Below are 11,471 nucleotides of genomic sequence, written 5' to 3' on the forward strand. Positions count from 1 at the left end.
AAAAAAAAAAAAGAAAGAAAAAAAAAAAAGAAAGAAGAGATGATCATTACTTTCCCATCATTGGTTTTTCTCACGTACTCATAGGTGCACAGAACTCTTAGGTTGCTGGGGTCCTAGTACCCAGTGCATGCCGAGAGTGAACATTACCCCAGTGACCCCCACACAATCTTCCCTGCTCTTTTCAAGTTTAAGCCGAGAGTGGACACGTGTCCTTGAGAGGGAACTCACTGTGACCTCATAAGGGACACACTAGAAGCTGAAGCAAACAATCAAAATGTTCCTTATTCCAAATACAACACCGAACCCGTAAGTGCAGCTTGGCAATCCCAAGAGGCCGTTGCGGCCCACGGGGGTCCCTTCCCGGAACCTCTAAACAGTGATGGGAAAGGACAAAAACTCCTGTGTTGTGAGCTTCCGGCCAAGTTTTCAACGCGACTGAGCCGACGCTTTCCCCTAAATGAGTCGATGTTTCTAGGTCCGGGTAATAATTCCGAGGCCCTTCCTCCAGCGGACCGCGCCAGGATGGGCCCCCGCCCTCTCGATTCCGTTGGGTTCAGCGCCATCTGCCCTCCCCCCAGCCCCGCACCTTCTCCCCACGCACCTTCGCAGTCGCCTGGCCGAAGCGCCCGGCTGTCAGGCAGCACGCTCAGGGCCAGCGCTACGGCCAGCCCGCGCGTAGCCCACATCTCCACTGCCTCCGCCGCCGCCGCCACCGCCGCTGCTGCGCGAATGAACCGCACCCGGCGCGGTGCACCGCCTAGGGGGCTGGGACACAAACCGGAGCTTCCCATTGGCGGGTATCCCCGCGCCCACCCATATGCTGCATTCTCATTGGTCCACGTGCCCCGGAGCCAAGGACGGCGGCTCCACGCTACCCTTCCTCATTGGCTGGCTGCGTCTGGGCCCTAGACAGTTGTCGGTTGCTGATTGAGCCTGGGCGGTCCATAGGAAGCGGCTGGGCGGAAGCTGCACGGGCCACCATATTGGGTAAGGGCAGCGGCTTTGCCTCTTGCCGGGCAGCCTCTGAATCTGGTGACTCGTCCCGAGTACTTCTTGGCTCCACATCCAGCCCCCTCCTGGGCCCCGGACTCGTAGCGCAGGACTTCTGGCGTCAGCAGACACCCAGCAGGACAAGCTGCGCGAGTAAGGATCAAAAGTTTTGAGCCACCACGTGGATTGGCGGACCAATGAGAGCGTCCACCTTCTTGTGCCGGCAGCCCACACCCCTCCTAATTCTGGGTCGGAACGCAGAACTTATTAGACGAAAGTCTAGAGGCCTGTCAAAGTCGGCTGCTGTCCTGGACATTTGAGGGCCTTATCTGCGGTAAAACGAGCCGAGATTTTGGGATAGCCTCCCAGTGGAGGCCATGGATCTCGGGAAGTTTTGTGTCCCACTCTTGGAGACGCGCAAATGGGAACTGGAGATGTTACCGCCTGGACTGCCCTGATGCTAAGTGCAAGGGCTTGGCCACTTGCCCTCGAAGGCAGAATATGAAGAGAGGACGGCAAGTGCAGGAAAGTATCTGGAGCTAAAAGGGCTTGGAGCCCGGCGACAAGAGTTTGAGAGGGGCACTTACGCTCCCATTCAGTGAAATCAGTGGATCAATATCAGGTATTCATCTTTAATTCACATCACAGCAGTCAAGGGAGGGGGGAGTCAATTGGCAGGTATTTACATCTAAAATTCACATTACTCGTTGGATGTATAACATGCTACCACAATATATACAGTAAAATACCTCTTGGGACACCGGCACAATTTTTTTCTTTAACTTTTCTGGTACAGGTAAGATCATTTTTAAATCAATTTTCTTTAGACACGAGTACACAAAGGAAATGGTTAGAAGTTTTCTTGTTTTAAATAAGCACAGAATGCCAGAGGTTAAAAACACATTTATAGGGCTTATTACCAATTAGACATCACACTCTATACATTTTTTGCTCAAATTCCTGTACAAATACACAGCATCCAAATAGGTATTTACAAATATGCTTATAAGAATGAAAATCAGTATTTCACAATCTTTTCAAATGATTCTGATCTCTGGCCTCCCATTTCCCTCACACTGGCTGGTTTTTCAATACAAAGTATTCAGAATAGGTCCATTTCATCCAGTTAGGGAAAATGGAGAGGGACGACACAAATATATTTCATCTTGCATAAAGCAAGGCCAAGGAACTTAACCCTACATTCCCCTCCCTACCTCCTGTGCCACCAAGTGGAGAAGGCAGATGTCTGCACTGGATAGCAGGCTGCCTTCATGGACTGCTGCCTTCCCTAAGAGTCACAACAAAGCTAGACTTTGACCCTTATACCTATGAACCAGATGGTCCAGAAACAAGCTTACCAATGAATCTAGGTTCAGGAGCAGGTGTGTCTGCCCTTGGAGCCAAGGCTACTTGTATTGGCCTACATCCTCCATATTCTCTGCTCTGCTCTGCCTGAATGATCCTGAGGTATCAGAAAGCCCTATACTCTTGTACCTGGACCCCAACATACTCTGGAGTAAAATGGGCCTTCTATCTTTTCCCTTAGGTTATTTGCTGGCAATTCTATTAAACTTGTTTATAAGAGAAAAAGACCCTGACCATGGACTTTTCGGTTTGGGAAAGAATTGTGGGAAAGGGATGAGCAGCTAGGCCCAGAACCTGGCCACCGGAGGCCAGAAGGCCAACAAGATCAGGGGAGTGGGGCAATAGACCTGCTCACCAAGGAGAAGGCAGTCTTATGGCCGTCACTGATGAGAATGTAAGCAAATGAAAGGAAAACAACTGTCTTGAGATAAGTTATTTTTAAAAGTAACTTAGAAGCACCCTGGTGAAATATAATATACCCCTACCATAATACCAAGAGAAAAATCAGTGCCCTGACACAAAAGAATTTCCTATAAAGTCACCACTGTGCCCTTCCTAAAGACTGGGGAGGTCTGAAAAACTGCCCCTCTGCCCATCCTGAACCCTGAGTGGCGGTCCCTATGGGTTTGGAGTGGAGGGTTCTGTACTTGGCTACTTGGAAGATAACAGTTTTACCTGTGTGGCTCTCTGCTTCCAAAATTAGTTTCCTCCCATCAGTTAAAAAAATTATTTTAATGTTTTATACCCAGGAGCTTGCTGAACCTGACCACACATCCTCAGGGCCTGGAAGCCAGGCTGGGCAGCCAACCCCAAGGCTCAGAGGTAGTGCTGAAAATCCCTGATTCAGGTGCTAAATGGCAGGCATTGGAGCCATCTGTGAAAGCTTATGCATTCTGGCTCCTGCCACACTGGATCTAGCCTCATTCTTACACCAGCTCTTTCTAACACAAGGGAAGGGGCTAACTCCCTGCAGGAGTGATAGCCCTCCTAGCTTCATTTAATTCAAGCCCCAGGGCTGAAGAGATAACCCTTGCAAGTCCATTCGAGCCAGGGAGGCTTCTGCAGATCATGAGGTGTTTTGAGTGGAAAGTCCAAAATAAAAGTGATGTATAGTGTCCAAAGTGGGGTAAGAGACAAGGCTGGCCCATGGAATAATGTCCAAAGTGGGATAAGAGACAAGGCTGGCCCATGGAAGCCTGGCAGTGTGCCCTGGGCATGCAGTTAGGCCAGTTATGTGCCTGACCAGCCCCTCAGTTGCACACTCCTAGACGGAAGAGTGGGCAGGTGGGCAAGCATTTGTGCAAAACGGCTTGTGGCCCCTTTGTCCACCTGTGACATGTCGTCCATGTGGTCCTTGCAATCCCTGAATGCAACCATGAATTTTTCTGTCCATACAGCAAAGGAAGAGGTCCCTAGTGCAATTTCCATTCTTCGCCATCTCTACCCTGGAAGGAGGGCCTTGGCTCCTCCTCCTGGACTCTGCAATGCTGCAAAGCAATTCTGTCTGTGCAATATCTCCATATAGCTCCATGTGGTCTGGAACTGCAGGAGGAAGAAAGCAACTACTGCATAAAGGAAAACCCAGAAAAATGGGGGGTAAAAAGAAATAAAAGAGAAACCACAACCCTTCATGCTGCTGTGGCCTCTGGACATGGCAATACATGAGTTCACGGCAGTAGAACAGAGACTCTGGTGGTTTTCTCCTGAGTGCCAAGCCTCTAGCTCCCTGGGAGGGACTTGCTTTTCAGACCCGGAGTGCCTGGGCAAGCTGCTCATTGAAGATGGTGGTGCAGCTGCCTCTCCGCTCCTCACTGTTCCCCTCGGCCGTGCTCCCAGGCCATGCGGGCCTGTTCCTCCTTGGTGCTCCCAGGAGGCAGTGAGGCCTTTCGGTGCAGGCCCCTTGGCCTCTCAGCCTCCTCCCGCAGTAGCACACCCTCCTCGTGCTCTAGGGCTGGCAGGCGGGGGTGGTAGGGCTTGGGTGGAAGCGCAGGGGGGTCCATGGGGTCCTGAGGGATGACACACCCTGGGGCTGAGTGGCTTCTGCACGGCTGGGACTTGATGGAGTCAAGGACAGCGGACTCAGAGAGGCTGTAGTGGACAGGGAGGTAGGGCGGCTCAAGGTCTTCATCACCATTCCAGGCCTGGCTTGGCATGGAGTCCATGGTGTCTGTTCGAGGTGGGGCCTCTGAGGAGTGCCCAAAGTTACTCTCACTCAAGGAGGACACACCGCTGCTGGCACTGCCAGACAGCGTAGAGTTGCTGCCATCCAGGCCCGATTGGGGGCTTGTAGGGGAGGCTGGGATGGGGTGGAGAGGAGACTGTGCGAAGGAAAGGGTGGGTAAGTTAGAATCCCCCTAGACAGGTGGACTGGCCTGCCATGTGGAGACCAAGAGTCTGATTATCAACGAACGTTAAAATCTTACCAGTTTCATGTCTGTGTCTTCAGCAATGATTCCCTCTAAGCATCTTCCCCCCAAAGCAAGCTAGTGGGGCCCAGAATCACTATGATTTCTGCCCTGCCCTGGCGGCTGGGCACTGATACACCTGGGACCAATTCCCAGGTTGGATATGGTCTGGGTCATCAGGCAGAGGGAACCCTGCTGGGCCACAGATGAGGTGAGTGTTACTCTGTTGCTAAAATCTGTCACAGACTTGGTCTATTCCCATTTGCAGAAAAATGAAGCTAACAAGAAGAGTCAAATTTTACTTCTTAAATTTTTTGTAAAACTTTAGTGCCTGATATTTCTCATTTTCAGTTGACACTAATTTTAAAAACTCTTATAAGCCACCACAGGGAATTTAATTAGCTATTGGACTACAGTGTGTTGAGAGCCTGTGGTACTGGCAGAGAGCTCCCAAGTTTCTCCCTACACACATACTCTTGTTGTCATGTGTTGTCCATAAGACCCCCTGATCTCCCTGTCCTCGTGTTCATTGCAGGAGTCATGGGTCACCTGCTGCTCTAGTGTGGCTCTAGCCACCCCCAGCTTCTGCCAGCTTAGGCTCTCAGGACAGAGGAGAGGAGAGGAGAGGCAGGTTCCTCTTGTAGGCCCCCAGGGTGTCTACAGCAGATGAGGCGGTGGGACAGGTGCTTCAGTACATTACCTTGCGCAGGGTCCGGGCAGGGAGGGCTGGGGGGGCATCACCCAGTGGGTGGTGGAAGGCGTCAAAGTGTAGGGAATAATGACCTGCAAAGAGAACAGAACCATAGCCTCAGCTGGGGACCCCCTGCACAAGCTGCACAGCAGCATCACCTTGCTGGGCACTGGGCAGGTGTGGAAAAGTCCCCCAAGAACACCTCAGCATTGAAAGTCACTTTTCTTTACACTGACAGTCTGTAAAATACAGGTCACTGAGGTAAAAGAATCCCATCCTACACAGGAGGTCAGGAGTTTGAGTGCTTCAGAGCCCATGAAGCAGGCTTCAGGCAGGAGTAGTTCTGGTCCACTGGCAGATGATGGCAGACTGGTGAGTGGTATATCTGGCACAGCTGGTTTTGTCGTCTTCAGCCTCCCTGCCTGGGATGGCCTTACTGAGCTAGTTTGCAGGACTCAAAAACCTTGTTGGCCCCAATATTCAGCAGGCTCCTTTCTGTGGTGTGGACGTTTTATCCTTGGCTGAGACGGCCTAGAAAACTGCTGATCTAGCCCTTGGTCAGAGTTTGAGACGAGAAACTATTTGGGGGACCCGCTTACCATGCAGCAGGCTTCGGGGAGGCACTGGGGGAGCCAGGATGTGCCCCATGAGGGCAGACAGGAAGGGCTGGGCCTCTTGGGCTCCGCTATCCAGGCTCCAGCTGCTGGGGGCTGCTGGCACCGCTGAAGGGTGGAAAGAGATGGAGTGAACGGAGGTTACTTCTTGAGCTTCCCGCTCGGAGAAGCTGCCCTACAGCCTGAGGCTTCTCTATGTCTGCTCTGTGTAGCCAGCATACAAGAGGCATGTCAGGCCCTACAGCTGAAAATACTAGCCAAGCAAGACACTGTGGCCCAGAGAGATAACTGGCCAGTGATTGAAGCTGCCTCTGAAGACAAGAGTAAGCTGATTTCTGAAGAGTGTTCAGGAAAAAGCAGATTGAGAGAACATGCAATCAGGAGTAAACACCGGCAGTCTCTGGGATCTGTCAGAAGCAAAACCAGAAGACCACAGGAGAGAACAGGAAAGGCTGAAGAGATCAAGAACATAGCACAGGACACAGAACTCTTCACAAGTCAAGAATTAGTTCAAGGCTCTTGAACTGCCCATGCCCTGTGTGAAAAGCAGGGAGCAGGACAGGAGATGGAGACCGCTCCCTGAGAGACAGCTCCGCTGGTTCTACAGGGAGCCTGTGGTAACATTTAGAACACTGACCCATCCCTGTTCTTATGCCTACTGACTGGGTTTAAGAGCAAGACATTTTCTGAGCAAGAAGAGATATTTAAGGAACCTACTGGAGTCTCAGCCTGGAACCAGGGGAACACACTGCTTCCTGAGAAAGGGAGAGGCTAGAAAGTCCTTGGTGCAGAATAGAGCAGGGCCCAGACAAAGCAGCAGTGCCTCAGCGCTGGCTCTTTGGCTGGGGTGACAGTCCTTTGTTAAAGGGGAGAGAAGAGCAGTGGCTAGACCTTCACAATTTGGGGTTTGGCTACTCTGCAGGTGCAGGAAGGGAAATGTGAAGCTTGTTTAAATGGTTCTTTTCAGAGAACCAACGCTAGCAAGAGGAAACATGCCTTTCCTCTGCTGGAGCCTTTTGGAAGGGCGGCCTAGCAGAGTACAGGTGTCTAATATGGGTTCTGTTTTAAAACAGTGGGAGCTTGAGGTATCCAAGGTTTGGGCTTTCATGGCCCAGATACTCAGTGGAGAATTCCAAGGCCTGATAGGAGCTGGGAGCCTCCAGAAAAAGCTGGAATCTGGCCTTTGAGTAGGAGATGGTCCCAAGGCATTCCATGGATAGAGGGATGACATCATTTTTCTTCTCTTTGCTCAAGGACTAGCATGGGCTTACATACAACACAGCAAGGTAAAACTCCAGCTATAAGGATGCTTAACCTCATGATACATTGATGGCTAATAGCAGGAAGAAGGGGCATCTGAATCTGATGAGTAGCAACTGAGCTGTTACCTGCAGAAAAGAATTCTGAATCTGATAAGCATCAGATGGCTTCCTCAGAAATTCTGAGACCAAGAATAGGCATATCTTCCTCCAGGTTCTCCAAGGTGCAGCAAGGGCTTCTTGGTTCTAAGCATCCAAGTTCTTGTCTCCCAAACAAAAACAACATTTATGATGAAAGCCACAGGTCTCGGGAGTGGCAGCTTAGAGATGATCCTGTGAAGCTTCTTCTCTAAAAAGACCTGACAACCCAAGATCTCAGACATGTCCTTAACGCCCTAAAGAATTGAAGGGGCTGCAAAAATTTACCCCAAAGGAAATTGAGGTCAGGGGCACTGCAGGGGAAGAATGCTAGGAAGGCTGTCATGGCGTACTTAGGATGGCGTCTGAGTGAGCCATTCCACGTCAACCAGAAACCACAAATCTGCAGTGAGGCCAGTGGACCTTTGCCATGTAGTGTGGCCAAGGGAACGATTTATTCTAGGAGAAGAGCAATAACCCTCTGTGTCCTGTCATCTGTCAGCATTGGCCTGAGGTCCCCAGTGCACAGTCCCTGACCTGAGGGCAGCCTTGTCTTGCCCAGGTGTGACTGGCAAAAAAAAAAAAGAACCTACAGGTGAGAGGTAAGTTTCTAGGGGGACCTAGGAGTTAGTCTGGCCTGTGTATTACCAATGGGAAATTGCCTAATTTGTTGCCACTAAGCATTGACCTTGTGGTTTGTATATGGTAGCTCTGGGCTCAGTTTTTGTTCTGAGACACCTGTCCTTCCCCCAGACACCTAGGGTGAGCGTGGCCAGCTCTTTGCTGCAGTGTAGCTTGTGAGGCCTGAGGTTCTTCTGTGACCAGCTGATGTAGCATCCTGGTCTGACCACCAATACTGATTTGAGCTCTGAGCTGTGTGATTCTTGGCTAGTTTTGAGATTGCTCTGCATCTTAGGTGAAGAAAACCATTGTGGATTCTAGCCTTCCAGGCCAAAAAGGCCCATTGTTTTGGGGTCATAGGTACAGGAATCCAAGGAGTCATTTTTTCGGGATGTCCAGCCTTGAGGTTAGGAAGGCATCTTCAGTAGGCCTTTTGTGGTGGAGCATCTGGCACTAATGCCCACTAGGAACCAAGGTTTGGACCCAGTGTTTGAACTCCTTAAAAAGGACACAGAGTTTGTCCTTTACAACAACCAACGGGGGTAACAATGACAGTGGGGACAGCAGACAGCACTTGGTAAGCAGGTACAATGACAACACGATGAAAGCTTTGAAGGGACATGGTCCGATGGGCCAAGGGGCAATAGCCTATTGGTGGGAAGTGAATATGTACTAAGCACAGCAGATGGAGGCGAAGAGAGAACCATGGGACCAGGTTCTACTTGACAGACAAGCTCAGCATGGTCCCCATTTAGGTGTTGCTGTGCTAAAATTAACTTAGGTGTCTAGGGCTTCAGTCAAGGTTATAGAAGTTGGACACAAGTTCTTACATCAGCTTGCAGAACACAGGGTAACGGGTCACATCCATGCAGCTGCAGCTCTAGGGAGAGTTTCTTAGTGGTATGGCATAGTACAGATGGACCCAGCAGTCACTGGCCAGAGTGGCTAAACAGTGACTGGACTTCACTGAAGCACACAGAGCTTTCTCTACACAAACTTAATTTTGGAAATTCGCTGTAGTATATATATATTCTATTCCTTTGGAGCTTTCACTGACCACAGTCCATTCTGAGCTCCAAGAAGTTTCTGAAGCCCCAGATGGACCAGCAGGCATACTAAATTCTAGGAGTTATTAGGAAGAACCTAGGAGAGTAGACGCCCACAGCAGCCTGAGTTATAACAAATTACTCAAGGCAGATGGGCCTCTCTGAGGGTGGGCCCTAGAGAGAGGGAAATACAGACAGACAAACAGGATCCAGGCCAGCTGTGGTCTAAACAGTGACCTGAGAAATTGGTCAGCACTACGTCTAGGGAGACAGACATGAGTATTTTGGTTGTGGCTCAGACCTGGACAGTTGGTAACTCAGGAACAAGAGTTAGACACTCAAGATGGACAAACATGAGAGAGCTCCTAGAGAGAGGAAAATACCTTTTTCAGCCATAGACAGATTGGGATCACTGCAGGGTTTACAGGCTCCAACTACTTGCTGGAACAGGGCCCGCTGGAAGTTTGGTGGCTGAGGGAAGGAGAAAAATATCAAAGAGTGTAAGAGCAGCCAGCTACATCTGGGAGGCAGTGTTATGGACTACAGGTGCCAGGATGCTCTAAACTCAGATGAGGATATCAAAGCAGTAAGATAGCTCATGCTTGAGATGTGCTGAGAGCTTCATGCAGCCCTGGGAAGGCTGCTACAACAGTCCAGGTGTATTTGGATCTGAGCACTTCATGGACATTTGAGACATCACCCAGGCTGTCATGTGCAGGACATAGGTACTTTCCATTATTCAACTGTCATATATTTCTGTTTGCCAGGGAGACCACTGACAGAAAGGATTTAAAAACCCTGTCTGCTCCATGAGCACTGATAGGTCTTAATTCTTGGAAGTCCCCACCCAGATCCAGGTTAGCACTGAGGGGAGAGAAAGGCAGCACCCAGGCAGCACCCATACCTGGAGTCTGGCAGATCCCATTGCTCTTCTGAGCAGCACCCCTCAGATCTGCTCCCTGCCTGACAGAGGGGTGCCATTGAGAAACTCCTGGCACTTTGGGTCTAGGACAGTTACTTGGAAGTGACTTTTATGGCTCTGGATAGAAAGTCTGGGGCAAACTGCACAGGGCCAACTGTTATTTGCTGGTTCAAGCATGGTGTCTGGAAAACTAAGTGCGGAGGTCAACCCTAGCAGGACACACAGACGTCCTCCTACCTGTGTTTACTACAGCCTTCTCAGGATGCAGAAGAATGGGTCTGTGCAGGTCAGAAAGATGGCTAGAGGTTTAGGAAGCCACCCAAGCAGGTATAGTCCCGGTCGCCAGTCTACCCAAACCTACACTGGATTTCTGGCCCTCAGATTTATTGTCTTGGGGAGTCCAACAGCTTTCTTACAGAATGAGGGAGGCATGCAAGACTGTGCATGCAAAGGTTTAGCAGATGCAATGAGGGAGCCCAAGCCAACACACTTGTAGCAGAGGACAGTTAGTCAAGGCGAGGCCTGCTACCTGTCCATTCTCTAGGATGGCTGCTGGATACATGGCACTGCTTGGGCGGTCCCGATGTGCGGGCAACAGCAACATCATTTCCCGGGCATGTCGGTACTTATCTGGCAGAGAGGGAGAGCCTGTAACCAAGTGAGAACAATCACGAACAGATGACAAACCACAGATGGAAGGCTCAGTGGCCAAGCATCCTTAGGACTGGGGACCAGGGTAGGTGTCCCTTACAGCTAGGGTGAACTCAGCATAACACAGAATGAAGGAGATCTAGTGAACAGACAGTGAATAATGAATCTGCTATCTTGGCTGAGGCACATTCATTGACAGAGGCCACCACCATACCCAGAGGCAGAAGGTAAGGAGAGTTAAGGCCTGGTGCAGGGTGCTTAGGGTTTTTGAACCTTGTATTCTCAGGAAGAAATGTGGTCTGAACATGGGCTCTTCCAGAGGACCCGGGAGTGGGCCAAGGTCAGCTTGTGATGGAGCCATCACACAAAGACAAGAGACACTTGGAATAACAACCACATAGTTCTGATTTGACATACTGGGTCTACACACACTTACCTTCTCCAAACACCAGTGGTTCTGTTTTCAACTGGCTTCCAACTACCCTTTTGGCATATCCCTTCCAGAGGGTAGGTTCCCACTGCCTTGATACTGCCTACCTGTCAGACCTATTACAGCTTTACACTAGGCTAGCTGGAAGCCTTGGACCCTGTATATAGTTGGTTTGATACTTGCTGGCCCTTGAATGCTCTGGGAGAATGCTCTTGTACTCTGTAAAGATTTGTCAATCTGTAGAAGAATGAAAATAGACCCATATCTATCACCATGCACAAAACTCAAGTCCAAATGGATTAAGGACCTCAATATCAGTCCGAACACACTGAACCTGAT

At 50.2% G+C, this 11,471-nt stretch overlaps 2 protein-coding genes across 8 annotated transcripts in view; both read right to left on the reverse strand.

Moving 5' to 3' along the window:
* Manf (mesencephalic astrocyte derived neurotrophic factor) overlaps positions 1 to 730 on the reverse strand; it is a 3,368-nt gene extending 2,638 nt beyond the window's left edge. The window contains exon 1 of the mRNA XM_005347837.3: positions 602 to 730. Coding sequence (XP_005347894.1) covers positions 602 to 686 — 85 coding nt within the window. The 5' untranslated portion in view covers positions 687 to 730. The remainder of the gene's footprint in view (positions 1 to 601) is intronic.
* Positions 731 to 1,604: 874 nt separating this feature from the next.
* The window catches only part of Dock3 (dedicator of cytokinesis 3), a 405,059-nt gene continuing 395,192 nt past the window's right edge, over positions 1,605 to 11,471 (reverse strand). For 4 of the 7 annotated variants that reach the window (XM_026779352.1, XM_026779351.1, XM_013346561.2 and 1 more), the window contains 5 exons: positions 10,581 to 10,699; positions 9,513 to 9,600; positions 6,051 to 6,173; positions 5,461 to 5,543; positions 1,605 to 4,673 (listed from right to left, as the gene is read on the reverse strand). In XM_026779352.1, the coding sequence (XP_026635153.1) occupies positions 4,164 to 4,673; positions 5,461 to 5,543; positions 6,051 to 6,173; positions 9,513 to 9,600; positions 10,581 to 10,699 (923 nt within the window). In that variant the 3' untranslated portion in view covers positions 1,605 to 4,163. The remainder of the gene's footprint in view (positions 4,674 to 5,460; positions 5,544 to 6,050; positions 6,174 to 9,512; positions 9,601 to 10,580; positions 10,700 to 11,471) is intronic. The other 3 variants (XM_013346560.2, XM_005347838.3, XM_026779353.1) reach the window with 3 other exon arrangements.

Source organism: Microtus ochrogaster, chromosome 5 (assembly GCF_000317375.1).
Source record: "Microtus ochrogaster isolate Prairie Vole_2 chromosome 5, MicOch1.0, whole genome shotgun sequence".
In the NCBI taxonomy this organism is placed as follows: domain Eukaryota; kingdom Metazoa; phylum Chordata; class Mammalia; order Rodentia; family Cricetidae; genus Microtus; species Microtus ochrogaster.